The sequence below is a fragment of the Panicum virgatum genome, chromosome 5N (genome assembly GCF_016808335.1).
Source record: "Panicum virgatum strain AP13 chromosome 5N, P.virgatum_v5, whole genome shotgun sequence".
NCBI classification, from domain to species: domain Eukaryota; kingdom Viridiplantae; phylum Streptophyta; class Magnoliopsida; order Poales; family Poaceae; genus Panicum; species Panicum virgatum.
In genome coordinates this window covers 49,355,857-49,373,683 of record NC_053149.1, presented here as the reverse complement: position 1 = coordinate 49,373,683, position 17,827 = coordinate 49,355,857, and the positions used below count along the sequence as shown (strand labels likewise).

At 44.3% G+C, this 17,827-nt stretch overlaps 2 protein-coding genes across 3 annotated transcripts; one reads left to right on the top strand and one right to left on the bottom strand.

The window, feature by feature from the left end:
- The first annotated feature begins 464 nt into the window (after nt 1–464).
- LOC120676127 lies at nt 465–13,055 on the top strand. 2 transcript variants are annotated; one of them, XM_039957349.1, is made up of 21 exons: nt 465–769; nt 878–959; nt 1,449–1,488; nt 1,581–1,829; nt 3,413–3,512; nt 3,592–3,666; nt 3,875–3,973; nt 4,093–4,209; nt 4,294–4,409; nt 4,510–4,609; nt 5,479–5,837; nt 6,767–7,097; nt 7,751–7,947; nt 8,133–8,351; nt 8,808–8,994; nt 10,030–10,277; nt 10,443–10,535; nt 10,610–10,711; nt 10,874–11,252; nt 11,680–11,817; nt 12,026–13,055. In XM_039957349.1, exons 1-21 carry the CDS (start codon nt 638–640, stop codon nt 12,776–12,778), a joined length of 4,116 nt encoding a protein of 1,371 aa, XP_039813283.1. In that variant the 5' UTR covers nt 465–637; the 3' UTR covers nt 12,779–13,055. The 2 variants fall into 2 exon arrangements, with proteins under 2 accessions (XP_039813283.1, XP_039813284.1); XM_039957350.1 differs by having other exon boundaries at nt 466–769; nt 1,591–1,829.
- A 2,211-nt stretch (nt 13,056–15,266) lies between these two features.
- LOC120672164 (D-inositol 3-phosphate glycosyltransferase-like) lies at nt 15,267–17,236 on the bottom strand. Its single transcript, XM_039952457.1, has one exon. The coding sequence runs from the start codon at nt 16,863–16,865 to the stop codon at nt 15,360–15,362; it is 1,506 nt and encodes a 501-aa protein (XP_039808391.1). The 5' UTR covers nt 16,866–17,236; the 3' UTR covers nt 15,267–15,359.
- Between the last annotated feature and the right edge of the window lie 591 nt (nt 17,237–17,827).

Below are 17,827 nucleotides of genomic sequence, written 5' to 3'. Positions count from 1 at the left end.
ATTTACTTTCGTGATGTAAATACGTTGTTTGCAAGAATCAAGATGGCAGCATTCGAAATGATCCGATTTTCACTGGATCTTTTTGGGCTTAAAACTGAAGACGTCTCACACACATTTCTAGGGGTGTAAATGGATGACTCTTAGGTGCACCTCCAACTCTCTTTAGTTCAAAATTTTATATTAGTTTTTCAAATTGCGATATGATTTGAAGAATTAGTACAAAATTTTAAACTAAAGAGGGTTGGAGGGGCACCTATTACCAATGGCACCCCTACACATTTCATTCGGCGGCGCAGGCAGGATTTGCAGCCTGCACAGGTAATAGGCCTATGAACATTCCGGCCCATCTATCTATTTCAACTTGGAATTCGTCATGGCCGTAGCAAACAAGGCCCACTACTAGCCCATTCGTCCAGCTCATCTCGCTCTTTCTTCTCTTCCTTTCTCCCATCTCGGGCTCTCACCGTTGCAGGTCTCAGATCTCCTCGACCTGCCACCACCCGCGAGCTCCCCACACATCACTTGCCTCCTCCTTGCTCCCTCCCCAGATCTCCACACTCCAGATCTCTGCTCCCGCCCCCCACCGCCTCTCTCCCGCGACGACTACCCCGCCGCGTCACGCGGCGGCCGCGGCGAGATGCTCCGCCTCCGGGCGTTCCGGCCGACGAGCGACAAGGTCGTGAAGATCCAGCTCCACCCCACCCACCCCTGGCTCGTCACCGCCGACGCCAACGACCGCGTCTCCGTCTGGGACTGGGAGCACCGCCAGGTACAGCTTGCTTCTAGCGCTCGGCCAATTTGATCGCGCAGTGCAGAGCCGGCTTGGAAGCTTTGCTTGTGGCTCATTTGATCTCACGGTGCTTTGGAAATTCGTTAGGTGATCTATGAACTGAAGGCGGGTGGCGTCGACGAGCGGCGCTTGGTTGGGGCGAAGCTTGAGAAACTCGCCGAGGGAGACGGTACGTGGCTTAGTAGTAGTTCTCGGTTGTTATTGGTGGTGGTTTGGGCAGGCCATGTGGTTTCGATGCTTAGTGGTAATGCTATTCACGCTGTTCAATTGTGACGGATGGGCGCTTAATTTGTTGAAAAATGCTGCGAGTTAGGTTTGTCCACATGCCATTTCTCTGTCCTTGTAGAGGGAGGGCACTTTTATTAATTTCCTGTAGGGATCTGATCCCAAGTGATGGGTATCCTGTAAATTAGGTGAATAAACCTTCAACTCGTTGTACTGTTGTTTTTGTAGTACTGTTGATCCTTGTTTAATCTAGTTGTACTGTTGTTTTTGTTATTTTGTCTTAACATGTTTGCCCTCCCATCCACTTTCCTTATACATGGTATTAGTTGTTATCTTCATATTGTTTCATTATCTTCTTCAAGCTGGACCAGTGGAAGTAAAATGAAACACGATCCTTTTTGCTTACTGTACCCATTTGCAACATTTTGTGCAGATTCCAAAGGGAAGCCCACTGAGGCCATCCGAGGGGGAAGGTATCGATTTGAGTTTTCTGTCCCTCAATTCTGATGATCATGCACGTAGTACCTTTACCTGAATCCTGATGGGCCTATTGTTCTTCCCCAAGTGTAAAGCAGGTTTCCTTTTATGATGACGATGTTCACTTTTGGCAACATTGGCGCAATTGCTCTGCTGCCGCTGAGGCCCCAACTGCGGTCAATCAACAATCTTCCACATTCAGTGCACCTGCACCATCAACACGAGGAAGGCACTTTGTTGTCATTTGCTGTGAGAACAAAGTCATATTTTTAGATTTGGTGACTATGAGGGGCCGTGACGTTCCTAAACAGGAGCTTGACAACAGATCACTTCTATGGTATGGTTATTTTTCTCTATTAACTTATGTTTATGGCTGTGTATCTTTGTTCATTTTTTCAAGGCATTTAGGTGAACCTAGTTGGATTATGCATATCAGGTATAAATTCTGGGTAGTTGGTTCAAGGAGAGAAAAAAAAACACACCTATGATGTTTAGGGTTTAACTTACATTGCACATCGATTAAAGGCCTATAGGCTACTTCCTGTTATTTTGCTACTTCACACCATTTATTTTACGTATTGTAAAGTCACCTAAAGAAGGACAGAGTAGTCACAGGATTCGGGGTCGATGCCTCGTCCCTCGACCCGGGAATGTCGTTCCGATTCGAGGGTCGGGGTCGAAGAGGGTCAGTGTCCCATTCAAGGTTGGATCGTGTCCCGGTTTGAAAGGAGTCGCAGCCCCATTGCTAACAGATTTAATTGGGATAAGGAGGTTAAGGACAGTGGATTGGTGTGGTTTTTGTTAGACAATGAGCTGAGTACGTGTAGCATGGTCTAAATGTACTCTTTTATATGTTTCTTATATGCTTGTGCAGATTAGTTTCTTCATTAGTAGCATATATATAGTTTTTGTCTTTATCGACCCGAAGATATCGACCCCGATGAATCAGGGTCGCGTCCCACATAATAATTTATCGTTCCATAGATGTATACCCCCTTCGTACCATAATTTTATAAAGTGACGACCCTCGACCCTCGACCCCGTTCCTCGACCCGGTCGACCCAGGAACTTTGTGACTATGGGACAGACCTGGTGCACTGGTAGAGGCTCTCCACGTGTGGCCTGTAGGTCCTGGGTTTGAACCAGCCTCTTTGCAGAATTTTTTAGAAAGAATTTTGCAAGGGTAAGGTTGTCTAGGAATTCCCTTCCCCAGACCCCACCTTGTGTGGGAGCTTTCAGCACTGCGTACGCCCTTCATTGCAAAGTCACCTAAGTAGATTGACTTTGAGTGATCATCGCCAGTGTACTCCTTTTGATATCCTGGATCATTAGCATATTCATCAACTGATTTCACTGGGTATTTTGGTGGCATTAACAAACATCTACATGACTTCATTTTGTACTGTCGAAACTAAAGCAAGGCTTTATCGACTGCAACCAGGACCTGATCTGGCTGATTCTAACATTATGAATGAATGGATGAGTTACATCCCTTACTCTAGTCCAAGGTAAGGTGATGGGAATGTTATTGGATTTTTTTCCTCTCTTAATACAAAGATGCGCAGCTCTCCTGCGTGTTCGAGAAAAAAAAAATGAATGGATGAGTTGCTCCTCATGACCTTTCATGGCACTTTTAGCTGTTTTATAGTATAGACTACTTCAACCTTAACCTTGTTTATGAAAATTACGGCCCGGCAATTTATGGTGCTGCTGTTGCATTTTCTGCTAAATTTTGACCCTTCCAGCAACCTGTAAAGAAAATTAATCAATTACCACCAATACTAGATCAAAAGTAAGGAGCTGCTTCTGTTTGCTCCTTATTCTTTTGTTTGTATGATACAAATGGCTTATGTTGTATTTATTCTAGATTCACCTGTTGCGCAGCACGTAATTTGAAACATTTTTCTTTCATTTTTTCAGTATGGAGTTCCTCTCTAGGTCATCTTCTGGTGATGCCCCTCTCGTTGCCTTTGGGTCATCTGATGGCGTAATCAGAGTTCTTTCAATGTTAACATGGAAGGTTAAACATACTCTACCCTACCCCCTTTTCTTCATTACTGGCTTACTGCAGTTTGAATTGAGCAGTTTAATTCTTGCAGCTTGTGCGAAGGTATACAGGTGGGCACAAAGGAGCAATAGCTTGCTTAATGACATACATGTCTGCAGCTGGTGAGGTAATTTTTCACACAACTATGTCTTGTCTTTGACTCTGGTTGCTTTATTAGGTGGTTACAAGTATGCTGTTTCTGTTGTTTGCATGTGCGGCGAGTCTCTATTTGCATGTTTTGCTATTTTCACATTTAGTTGTTAATTCTTCTGTTATCCATTTCTCCGGATACTACTATCGTATCTTTCCGTTAACAATAATTATATTCTGTTCAGGTACATTTAGTTTCTGGTGGCAGTGATGGCCTGTTGATATTATGGAGTGCTGATCATATACATGACTCGCGTGAGCTTGTACCCAAGATTAGTATGAAGGTACCAACATTAGTACACTGAGTTTTGATGACGTAGAACGTTTGTAAATAACATGCAAAAAAACATCACTTAGTATGTGGGTTGGTTAATGCTTTTTTTTTGTGTGTGTATTTGTCAAGGCTCATGATGGAGGTGTAGTTGCAGTTGAGCTTTCAAGGGTGATGGGGAGTGCTCCCCAGCTCATTACAATAGGGGCTGATAAAACTTTAGCCATATGGGATACTGTTACTTTCAAGGTACTTATATTAGATATTTGCATGAAGTTGTATTATTATTTTTTTATTTCATTAAGAACTTACAGTATCACATTCGCTGTGCAGGAAATCAGGCGTATTAAACCAGTACCTAAACTTGCTTGTCATAGTGTTGCATCATGGTGTCATCCCCGTGCACCAAACCTTGATATTCTAACTTGTGTCAAGGACTCTCATATTTGGTATGCATTTCTGCATCTCCAAAGAATATTAGTTTTAGATTTTCTGTAATGATGCTAATTGTGGTTTGTCTGCACGGTTCTGCACTCTGTATTGTCACAGGGCCATAGAGCACCCAACTTATTCTGCTTTAACAAGACCACTCTGCGAATTGTCATCACTAGTTCCTCCCCAGGTCCTTGCACAGCATAAGAAATTGAGGGTATTCTTCTGTTCTTATTCCTTTAATAGAGCATACTAATTTGTCATCTCAGCAACGATATTTTATTATGTGGTACTACTGTATCTGATTTTACGTTTAACAAATTTTGAAAATATGAAATATTTCACTCACATATCTCTGCTCTATTAACTTCAGAGGGTTAGGCCAGGCATAGTGTGATGAATTGATTATTCTTTTTTCGTTGTTTGCTATACTTGAACGTAGTGAAGAGATAGAGTGCAGTTGCCCTTCAAAGGAGAATCTCACCATTGATATACCACGAGTGTTTATGGGGCATGCACACATCACAAATAGCATTACCTGAGAAAAAGAGAAAATGGAACTCAAAGGCTTTCTTATTCGAATACACTACGCCTACAGTTTCATAGAGTTAATTTGATCTTTAAGGATGGTTAGCCAAAATTCAAGCTGATAGTGACGGTTTAATCTCACATTGCCTGATTATTTGCGGATAAACCTCTAAAAATCATGCACACCGGCACGGTAACCTTTTAGCACAAAGTGAGGAACCACCTATACATGTGTTTATTTAGGCCAGCCCTGTCACTCAAGACTCGAGAGGATGTGTGTTACAATATTGAAGTATCCCGAGGGACTAGAGTGGTATAAAACTTGTTATAATTTCTGCTTGATATGTATTCTTGAAAGTGAAGCTTGCTTTCTGAGTAGATTAACTTTCTTCGGAAGGCACAATTTAGTACATGAAAGAGTGGTGTCTGTCTTTTTACCTCAAATTATCAGTACTCTCGTTTTTGGAAATGCTGGTTTCTACGTACATTCAGAGCCATTTTGATGCATTTTCCTCGAGTGTGTTGCTAACTATATGCTGAATTTTGTGGTTATTCTAGGTTTATTGCATGGTGGCACACCCCTTACAGCCACATCTTGTTGCTACTGGAACTAATATTGGTATCATATTAAGCGAGTTTGATCCAAGAGCACTTCCAGCTATTGCTCCTTTACCGACGCCTACAGGAAACAAGGAGCATTCTGCTGTTTACATAGTTGAAAGAGAACTTAAGCTACTGAATTTCCAATTGTCAAACACAGCAAATCCGTCCCTTGGGAATGCTGGTGTTGCATCTGATACAGGAAGATTAAGGAATGAATCGATAGAACAGTTGGTTGTAAAGCAGACCAAGAAGCATATCAGCACTCCGGCTCCCCACGATTCTTATTCAGTCCTTTCAGTTAGCAGTTCTGGAAAGTAAGCGACGCACATGTCATATTGTCATCTACTTCCTCCAATAACAGATATAAGTCCATTAGGACATCGTCACGATCTCCAATATGACATATCAACTAGTAATATCAATAAAAAAACATATTATCTTAAAATGGAAAGTTATTTATTATGCAAGTAGTTTTCATAATGAATCTAGTAATCCAATCTTATGTGTCAATCTATATAAACTTTAGAAATAGTCAAAGGTAGAAAAGTTTTACTTTAGACAAACCTAGACGGACTTATATTCTGATTGAAGGAAGTAGAATTTAACTAAATTTAAGTAGATGTAAGCATTTTTCAATTTGGTTTACCAACTAGCTTGTGGTGGCTACACTACATACAGGCCCTAGGCCCTAGCTGAATTTGATCTAGTCTTTGTTTGGTTATTGTATTACTCGTCTACTGCACTATTTTCCAGTAGTGAAAGGTAGACATTCGGTGTTATGATTTATGAACTGTGTTATTTTTGTGCAATCTTTCAGCTTACAAGCCAATGCTGCTTATGTTTAATCTGCTTTGCATTTACCATTAGTGCTGTTGGAAAATTGTTGAATTGTCTGGTTTGACTTGTTTCATCCCAAACTGTTTTGGAATCAGTTTCCTGAAGAAAATGTTTAGGCCCTAAACCACATCTGTGATCCCTGATTTAGTTGAATATTTTTATTGGTTTTGTTACTACTTGTTATGGTTTGGTGACCAAATCTCAAAAAGCCAATATGTAATACCTTGACCAATGAAGCCCACCTTTTTGTTATCAAACTGGTTGGAAACTTAAAAAACCGATTAGTCTGGTTTGTGGTCTGGTTCAGTTCTTCAGTTTCCTTTTGCTTGCATACCCTGTAGGCATTAATAGTTGCTCCCCAGATTAAAATGAATTTTCTAATGGCAAATGCTATATTTTCTTGCAGGTATGTTGCAATTGTATGGCCTGATATTCCTTCATTTGCTGTATACAAAGCAAGTGATTGGTCAGTTGTTGATTCAGGCACAGGGAAGCTTTTTGCCTGGGATACCTGTCGAGACAGATATGCTTTAGTGGAGAGTGCATTGGCTCCTAGAATGCCACTAGTTGTGAAAGGCGGTTCTTCTAAAAAGGCAAAAGAAGCAGCTGCTGCAGCAGCTCAAGCAGCAGCAGCAGCAGCTAGTGCAGCTTCTGCTGCAACAGTACAAGTGCGCATCTTATTAGATGATGGAACAGCACATGTTTTGCAGAGATCGATTGATGGTCGTAGTGAGCCGGTCAGTAATTAGCACCGATTTGAACTTCAATCCTGATTTTTTTCTCTATTTATATCATGATGGAAGTCTGAACTTATAGAGCTCCTTCATTTGCACATACCCTCATATTATGTCCAAAACATGCTCCCGTGGCAGCCTGTGATTGAAATATTCCAGCTTAAAGAAAATTTTCATACATTGTTCTAATTTCTAACAAACTTAGGCACTTAGCTTGCATTTTTTTTTTGAAGAGTGACACAGTGCTTTGTTTCTTGGTCACAATTGAGCTCTCTTTACCATACTAAGCTATATGATTTGTAACTATTTTCTATAATTGGTTCATTCGTTTTTTTCATATGCTTGCTTAGTTGCAGAAACTTTCCTATTTGGTGGGTAGTGAAATAGCACACTTCACAATTCTTTATATTGAATCTTATTTTATCTTTACACTTGCCATGTCTTATTTTTGTGTCATTTGGAAACCTGCTGTGCTTTCATACGATTCTGTAGTTGCATTACGTACCAGTGACACTGATAGAAACATAGGTGTTTGCTAGGTTAAATTTCTTGATTTTACTTAAGAGTATGCTTTGATTGGCATGTGAAATAGAAATCATTGCCAGAAATTCAATAGCAGGAACTTTTCAGTCTAGTTAATGGTTGTGATATTTCAGGTTATTGGATTGCATGGTGGTGCTTTGCTTGGTGTCACATACCGTACATCTCGTAGAATCAGTCCGTTGACGGCAACAGCTATCTCAACTGTTCAATCGATGCCCCTATCAGGTTTTGGTGGAAGTGGATCATCTTTTGCTTCTGATGATCCATTTTCTTCTAAAGAAGGGCCTCCACAAAATTTCCAGCTATACAGGTACAGATTTGCATGATGTTCTTTTGACATTTTATGCTAGAGCTTGTTGCTTTCTTATTCCCTCTTTTTGGCTGATGCATTGATGTACCTGTACAGTTTGTGTATTATTAACACTTTGCTTGCTAGTACAATGATATTTGCAGCTAACATCTTTGCTAGACTAAAATTACATTTGATTGTTGCAGCTGGGAGACCTATCAGCCTGTAAGCGGCTTACTTGCACAACCTGAGTGGACCGTGTGGGACCAAACTGTTGAGTACTGTGCATTCGCTTATCAGCAGTACATTGTAATTTCTTCCTTGCGACCCCAATTTAGGTACCTTGGAGATGTTTCAATTCCCTTTGCAACTGGTGCCGTTTGGCATCGAAGACAGTTATTTGTGGCAACACCAACAACAATCGAGTAAGATATTAATCTTCTGCATATAATTACTTCAGTTCTAATGTTCTTTTTTGTGCTTCGATGGCATCTAATGCTCCTTTGAAGCATGTGTCAATAATTTTATGGCTATGTGATGCAATCTTGTAAATAAAAATGGATGGTGCCATGTGAGGGTTATGAAAGATTCCTATGATTAGAGTTGCAGTATCCAATAGGCAGCTTATAACAAAGAATTTCACTTTTCAGAGGCATTTTAAAATTTAAAATGCATTTAATGGAACTGAAATTGGTGTTGCTAAAATATTGAGCGTGCAGTTCATTTGTTTTGATTAGTTCCATAATTTATCATTCACGTTGAAGAGATTTGCTTATTTCCTGGATTTTAGTTCCATATTAAGTATATCCTGTAGTCTAGGTACATTTGTGTTAAGCAAACAGTGTTTTCAAGTCCCTTGATCTTTTAAACAATATTTCCAGGTGTGTCTTTGTTGATGCTGGAGTGGCAGCTATTGACATTGAAACAAAAAAGAGAAAAGAAGAAATGAAAGCAAGAGAAGCTCAGAGCCGGGCAGTTGCAGAGCATGGAGATTTGGCTCTCATCACAGTTGAAGCTCCCCAGGTTACTGCTAGTGAAAAAGTATCATTAAGACCACCAATGTTGCAGGTACCACTGTGCTTTTGTTACTCACTTCTACTTTATTGATATACCGTCTTCTGTTTTCTGAAGTGTTACTTGAAGTTAGCGTAAGAGATTTTTGCCTGTAGGGCACTGAATTTTTGTGATTTTGTCTGTGGGTTAGGACATTTGTTTTCTTGTCCATGGAACACTTGGTAGTGTACTACAAACCAAGTTTTTCTAACTGTGACCTGCAAACCAAGACACATTATATAAATGTCCTGTAGACCAATTCCCTTGGTGTAAATAATAAGAAATTCTTAACTGATATATATGTGATGTGTACTTTCCTTTATTTGCAACTTCTTTGTACACAATTATTTTCTTTTTGATGTTTTGAACTTGTGACATTTATTATCTACAAAAAGCAAAAGATGTCCCACGCCATTAACTTCGTTTGTTTCCAAAGCACCATTCCTTCACCTCAGTGACCAACTAAAACATTGAGCCTTGTAAAATGTAGCACACAGTATAAGTTGGGGGCAGCACTTGAGGTAAATCTAGCTGTCTGTACTTCTTTTTGAAGTCCAATGTTAAATAAAAAATATATAGTTTCTTGCTGCTATATCACTAGATAAAAATGTATAAAGAGATGACTTATTAGTCAATATTTTGAGGCTTTCTATTTGTTTGAGAAACAGAATTATTGTATCTTGTGGTATCTACATTTGCATAATGCTGAGAATGCCAGTTGAAAAAAATGATATTATATTGTTGCAAGTATTCTACCCCTTGCGAACGAACAGGATCAAAGTTCTCCATGGCCACAATTTATCATCAAATCTTCTGTGAACCAAAGCCATTTTGAAAAATCAGGACCAGGTATAACCTGGCATTTTTATTTTGAGTAGTAATATATCTCTTCAGAATACATTATTAGCTGATGCAGTAATGCATTCTTCATTAATGGGATGCAGTGTCAACCAGCCTGGTATCTTATCGATATTTTGTTATTTCTTCATGAAAAATGTCAAGCTGGTAGTGCATAATATATTGTTTTTACATCCTTTACTTCTACTACAGGTTGTTCGTTTAGCCTCCTTTCAGCACGCTCCATCAATACCACCATTTATAGTGCCAAAGCAATCCAAATTGGATGGAGATGATTCAGTTTTTCAGAAAGAACTGGATGGCAGAAGATATTCTGAAGTTGCTGTTGCTGGAGGAGGGGTGTCTGTTGCAGTAACTCGCTTCCCTCCTGAGCAGAAGAGACCTATTGGACCTCTTGTTGTGGTTGGTGTAAGAGATGGAGTTCTCTGGCTTGTTGACAGGTAATATATAACCTGTATCTCATTTTGTTATCAAAAGAACAAGAGCAGTTCCTTGAACAATTAGATACATTGAGATTATATTTTCTTCAAGTAGGTTACATTTTTGTTAGTCTTTTTGACATGCTTACCTGGATGTAACTCAGAAATATTCCATGTTCCTTCCAGGTATATGTGTGCACATGCCTTGTCACTCAGCCATCCTGGTATAAGATGCCGTTGCCTTGCAGCATATGGGGATCCTGTTAGTGCTGTGAAATGGTATGTCTGTAGACTGCCTCTTGCTGTCTTTAGGTTCTGAGAGTAATAATAATTATATCCAAACTATTATGCAGGGCAACAAGACTTGGCCGAGAGCATCACGATGACCTGGCTCAGTTTATGCTGGGTATGGGCTATGCCAATGAAGCTCTTCATTTGCCTGGAATATCTAAGAGGTAAGACCTTTGTGGCTACTTGAGCTGTGTTTTAGATGATGTTATAACATGCTATGACATGCGTATCAAATTAACTGTACTCTCAAAGTAAGAATTTCAAATATTATTGATGGACATATCTGTTTTTTTTTCTTTATTTGAACTTGTGTTGATACTGCTCAGGTTGGAGTTCGACCTTGCAATGCAGAGCAATGACCTGAAAAGAGCACTCGCTTGTTTATTGACAATGAGCAACAGCCGAGATGTGGGACAAGAAACAGCTGCCGCTGATGCCACTGATGTTACACAGATTCTTAACTTGGCGGTAGCTAAGCAAGCTAAGCAAGAAAGCCTTTCAGACGCTGTGCAGGGAATAGTGAAATTTGTCAAGGAATTTTTTGATCTTATTGACGCAGCAGATGCCACTGGGCAAGCTGATATTGCTCGTGAAGTTCTTAAGAGATTAGCAGCTGCAGCTTCTGTAAAAGGAGCTCTGCATGGACAGATGCTGCGAGGCCTGGCACTCCGTCTTGCAAACCATGGGGAGCTTACTAGATTGTCGGTATGTTACTTTGACCACAATATATGGCTAATTTATGTTGGAAACTTGGTTTCTTGTCCATATGATTATTGGTGATTAAGAATTCTAATTCCCATCCATAATAGTGACAAGGTTCGGCAGCAAAAATGTTATATACAGTTTGCAAACATTTGTAGTAGAGCTTGGATATAACATGACACAGTTCATGCACAAGTGCGAACTGAGGCCTGATGTTGCTTTTTCTATTGTGGTGTTGCACCGGGTCTTTCCTTTTGAGATTACAATGCTGGAAGACTCTTCCATACACATTCTCCATGTATTGTGTGAACATGACCCCAAGTACATGCTTAGAATCATTGGGGGGAAATGCAGTACATTGTTATCTGTGGAACTGTGGATTGCCAAAAATTTCATAGGAATAACCACTAACACCAGTGTGCTTGCCCAGGGTTTGGTAACCAATCTGATCGCAGCTGGCCATGGACGTGAAGCAGCATTTGCTGCTGCAGTTCTGGGAGATAATGCCCTAATGGAGAAAGCATGGCAGGACACAGGAATGTTGGCTGAGGCTGTTTTACATGCTCAAGTAAGTTCTGTGTTGAATTGAATTCTTTCGTGCATTGCCCAGTCCTAGTTTATGAGATGCGAACCATTAGGGGTTTCACGAAATAAAATTGTTTTTCTTGCCCTTCCATTCTGTTCCATTACTGTTACTGTAGTGTCCATTATTTATTTATTTGGCTGAAATTACACATAATTAGTGTGATTGCTCACTAGCATAATCAACTCTCCAGGCCCATGGTCGTCCATCATTAAGGAACTTGGTTATAGCATGGAACAAGATGCTACAGAAGGAGCTGGATCACACACCAACAGTAAAAACTGATGCTGCTGCAGCTTTCTTGGCTTCTCTTGAGGATCCGAAACTCACCAGCTTGGGAGAAACTGAGAAAAAGCCTCCCATTGAAATACTTCCTCCTGGGATGCCTCCCTTATCAGCACCTCCGATTGTGATTAAAAAGTCTGGCACAAAACCTGGCCTACCTAATGCAGCACAGGCCTCAAATGGACCTATAGGTGCTCCCATGATTCAGGGTGCCACCGCGCCTCAAGGCACCCAAATGGTTCAGGGCGCTCCCATCGCTCCAGGTGCTCCTGGGGCTCAAGGAGTTCCCATAAATCAAAGTGCTGCTGCTCCAGCGCAGGGAACTGATGAGGCAAAGCCATCGGAAGCTACAGCTGCTGATGCAGCTACCCCAGCTGCAGAAGTTGCAGCAGTCCCCGGCAGTGAGGAAGCTACAGCAGCTCCAGGCACCGAGGAAGCCCCAGCAGCTCCAGTTACAGATGCAGCAAGCAACACTGATCCGGCTGCTGCTCCAGCTCCTGCAGCGGACACCAATAGCGCTGATGCACCTGGTGTTACACCCGTTGAAGCTGCAACTGCTGCCCCCTCAACCGAGATACCCGAGGCAACGGATAAGCCATCGTCAACAGAGGCATCCCCGCCACCTCCACCTCCACCTCCAGCCTATGAATCTGTTGTATAAAATATTTTGTTGTTAGAGTCTTCTAGCAGTGTGCCAATTTTTTGTATGCCGGTGCGTCCGTTCCACTGTTAAGTTTTTCCCATACTGGTATAGGTATTTCTTGTCCATGGTATTCTTATCTCAGTAGACGTCAGGCAGTATGTGAGTAGCCTTGTACATCTGCTGCCTTCGTCTCACGAGAACTTTACCACCATCGTGTGAGCATAGCTTATGTTGTTTGTGACCAACTGACAGGACCACAGATCAAGTTTTGTTGGATGAGTTGATCCTTCCTGCACGACTGATTCGTCCTGGAACTTCATATTCTTTTGCCGATCTAACGTAAGTGCTGAGATATGCAGATGTCTTGTTGGGTCATCTAACTTGAGAATCTGCGCAGTGCGCACCGAAGCTCCATGTCGGCCGGTCTGCTAGCTAGAGCAAAAAACGCTCAAAGACGCACGTGCTGTCCAGTCGCCCATTGGTTTGCTAGCACTGGTCGGGCATGTCAAAGGCCAAGTACTAGGCAACATCAAAGTGAGAGCACTATTCTGATGGCAGCCCCTCGTCGGCCGGACGGACCGGCATTGCTGACTTCGACACGAGGAATATGTGGCGCAACCGCAGCCGCGGCGCGGTGCAGCTGCTCTGAAGTCTGACCTGCCCTCCTGACTTTCCCGGTCAGCTGTCACGTATCTGCCCCCGTCAGGCAGCTCCAGTTCACGGAGGGTTCCGTGGCTGCACGTCTCATCCGACCCATCTCTAGTTTTTTAGGTGATGCCGGGCGATCTTTTCTCGTCTGCGACCGAACTCCTGTCCACGGCTATAAGAGGCAGCAGGACGCCGCGCAGGCTTGCTTGCATTGCATCTTGGGTTTGGACATTGCACGGGCAGCATTTGGTTGCCCTCTTCACCAACGTGAAAAGAACTCGTGTGTTTCTTCCATGGCGGCGAGAGGGGGCGAGGCGAGGCCGCCGGCGGTGAAGATCATCGAGACGGTGCACGTCGAGGCGGACCGGTTCAGCTTCAAGTCGGTCGTGCAGAGGTTCACCGGGAGGGACGCGGCGGCCGGCGACTGGTCGGACGGGTCGTCCGAGCGAAGATCAAGCCAAGCGGCGCCCCAGGGGGCTGGGTGTGTGAGCAGACAAGCCGATCGCCACTCGTGCAAAGAAGAGAGCAGTTGATAGCCATCCGTCTATACCGGCAACCCAAATACCCAATGAGCGATCGCCTCTGTACTGGGTACTGTATCTATGTGTAACAAATTCAGAATTGTTACACATATGTTTACTTACCTTGCCACATCGATCCAAACATGCAGCATTGTTATGCTTCCGTTCTGCTTTTGTAGTTAAAAATGAACTAGCTAGCTTGTACTGAATTCATATGTTTGATAATTGAAGTAGTGCATTTTTTATTTTTGACATCGCAGTCTTTCTTGTGAGAAGTCCTATGTAAAACGTTTTGATTTGTATCAAGTGGATGGAAGAGATTCCTCGACGCAAAGCTTACACACAAAGTACGGTACACAGCAAGTCAGCAATGGCAATCCGTGCCTACCTGCAATTAAGGCTTTGTTTAGATCCAAAGTTCAAAATTCCAAAAGATTTGTAAATCGTCTGCATGATGTATTAAATGTAGTCGGAAAAAATCGCATTACACAAATGGACTGTAAATCGCGAGATGAATCTAATGAACCTAATTTGGTGGTGATTAGACACTAAATTGGTAAATTAAATATATGCTGATGATGGATTAATTAGGCTCATTAAATTCGTCTTGTAGTTTACAGACGAGTTCTGTAATTAGTTTTATAATTAATTTATGTTTAATACTTTAAATGTGAAAAGATTTCCTTTCAAAATTCGAAAACGGGGGAACTAAACGCGCTCTAAACTGAGAAAGTCGTCCAAATAGTACCAGATACAGGCACTAGCAAGCCAATCCCGAGACATCCCTGAAAGTCAGCCGTTCTAACATGCGGCAGGTCAATGATACGGGTGCCTTATTCGCTTGCTTGCCACATAAGCATTTGTCAACTCTAAAAGGTCCGCTTGTTTCCGTACGACGAACACTTCAACCTACTCCTACTACTTATGTCCCAAATTATTAGTCGTTTTAGCCTTTTTAGATACATAGAGTTTGATTTGCACCTAGAAATATGTTATATCTAGGTGCATAGCAAATTTAATGTATTTATAAAAAACTAAAATAACTAATAATTTAGGATGAATGGAGTACGTACTTGAGGTTTCCAAAGTACTTACGATGAGTGTCAATAGCAAGACATAGGAAGCGGAATATACTCCTACTAAGTGTAGCGCGTCAACATCAAGCACTTTTTTTAGTGAATAACATCAAGTACTACTAGTTCGTATTATTGGATTCAGAATGGGTAACCCCTCAAAAATGTAGATTTGTTCATAAATAAATCATCTCCAAACATCTATTTATCTATATATGTAGCTGGGAGTTCATTGCAAAAACGAGAGGAGAGCACCGATTTAAATAACTTAAACAACATTTGTGTGATTATTAGAGAAAGTAGTACAATAAAACGCATGCACAGTAGTATGTAGCTAGTGATCGGAGGGCTAATTAGTCAATCGAACTCCGTGGGGTAGGCGCAAAAGGTCTCGTTCTTGACGCAGAGGAAGAGCCTCTCGTACGCGAGCGCCATCTTGGTGGCCGCGAACATGGACCTGGCGTACTCCCGGCACGCGCGCCCCCGCCGCGCGGCGCGGCGCGCGCCCTCCGCCACCACCGCCTCCAGCCTCTCCAGCAGCGACTCCGCGTTGGGCGCGAACATGTGCCCGAACTCGCCGTCCACCACGATGCTGCCCTTGATGCTCGGGAACCGCGTCGCCACCACCGGCTTCCCGCACTGCATCGCCTCCATCAGCGTCAGGTCCAGCCCCTGCGGTCGCAGCGTCGGGTCCACGAACACGTCCAGCGCGTTGTAGAACGCCTTGAGCTTCGCCGGCGGCACGGCGCCGAGAACCTTGGCGTTGCGGCCGAGGTCCATGTACCGGTTCTCCCAGGGCCCCTTGCCGGCGATGAGCAGGTACACGTTCGGGTGGCGGAGCACAAGCTTGGAGAAGGCCTCGTACAGCAGCGGGTGGCCCTTGTCCTTGACCAGCCGCCCCGACACGCCGAGCACCAGGTCGGCGCCCCTGGGCACGCCAACCTCCTCTCGGAACGCGCGGCCCAGCGTGTAGTCCGGCTCGAACTGCGCCTCGTCCACGCCGTTGAGGATGACGTGCACGCGTCGGGACGGGATCTGGTACACGTCGCGCAGCATCTCCCCCGTGGAGTCGCTGATGGCCACCTGGTGCGCGTAGCTCCGGAAGAAGCGCACCTCGGAGAGCACGCGGAACACGGACTGGCCGAGGGTCTGGTTCAGCGCCGGCGACATGGGCTCGTCCTCGCCGCGGGCGAGGTCCTGGAAGATGCCCGAGTGCAGGGCCTCCAGGGAGATGCCGTGCCAGGAGACCACCAGGTTGTCCACCCCGCGCGCCCACCGGTGGAACACGGCCACGCTCTCCGAGTGGATGACGTCGAAGGGGTCGTTCTCGCCCTCGGTCTCGTACAGCTTCCACGCCTCGTCGCAGCGCCACTGCCCCGGCTCGCCGTCCAGGAAGTGGAGGTGGGGCCCGTCGGGGGACGGCGACGGCGCCGCCTCGGTGTGCGGCGGCGGGGAGGTGAACACGTGGACGCGGTGGCCCCGCGCCGCGAGCGCCGTGTGCAGCGTATGCGCGTGCCGCTCCATGCCGCCGGGCGCCGAGGCCACCGGCCACTTCCGGGAGAAAACGGCGATCTTGAGCTTGGCGGGCGGTGGCCTGGACGCCGAGAGCGGCAGGTGGTTCCACGAGAACTCGATGTCGCGCAGGTCCCCCGAGAAGCCTTCCGCGCTTACCCGGCGCGAGGCGGAACCCGCCAGGGCTGGCGAGCACGAGGAGGAGCCCGGGAAGGAGGAGCGGTGGAGGAGCAGAAGGGAGAGGAAGGGGATGAGTAGGATGAGGGAGAGGAGGGACGGCGAGAGGGACATCATCTGATGGGGCGGGCACCGCTGCTTCCTGGGCCTCTGCGGCGAGGTGAGCAGCGCCATCGACCACGCCGCGAGCGAGCTAGCTCGAGCTAGGCGTGCATGGACGCCGGCGCATGCAGTCTCCAAGATGGCGCCAAGGGGAGACGGGGCAGGATTTCAGGCGCGGTTCAGAATTCAGCGCGGCTTTTGGAGGAGGAGCAGTGGAGGTGGAGTGATTTGCTGGCATTTGACCTTCACTTGGGAGCTTGCTAGCTGCATCATGCGTGGCTTCTTTCCATGGCTGAAGTTACTTAGGGAGGCGGCAATGCGTGCGATTGCGATGCGAGGGTTGTGATCAAGCAGCTATGAAGTTTCATGCGATGCAGCGTGCAGAATTTAATGCACTTCTGCAGTGTACAGACCTACTTGACCGACGCGGCGACGCTCATCTCCGATAAGGCGATAACAAACGGGGCGGGGGAGGCGCCGGGGCAGCCCGGCCAGGCCCGTTGGTGCAATTGGTTTATTCCCCCGGTTGCAATCGATGTGGTCTTTCGGTTGCAACGGCAGAGTGTGTGTGTGTGTGATTGAGATTGTGATCCTGCATTTTCTATTTCATATTTGTTTCTATGCATTCAGAATGCAGGTTTGTAGGATGTCACTGATTGCATGCCAATTTTGATTTTTAGGAATTTCTTGGACGGATGCTAGTTAGAAGCTAAATTGATCAAAGTGATGAGCTGCTGATGAATGCCAATATAAACTATGTTCAGATAGATATGTATGTAGGGTATATTAGGTTGGTAGGACCCAATATAGTGATCTCTAAGTGTCCTATAAAGGTTCTGTTGAGGGCTTATTTTGCTAACAACTACGACATTTGGAACTGATGTTTGTACTATGATTGCATATACACACATATATATGGTTGCCTTGCAATTTGATTTTGAATGTGGAATTTGTAACAGATTCATTTTGTTCTGCTTGTGATCAATTACCCCGTTGGCCAGATAAAAACAGGAAAATTGAGACGTGATACAAAA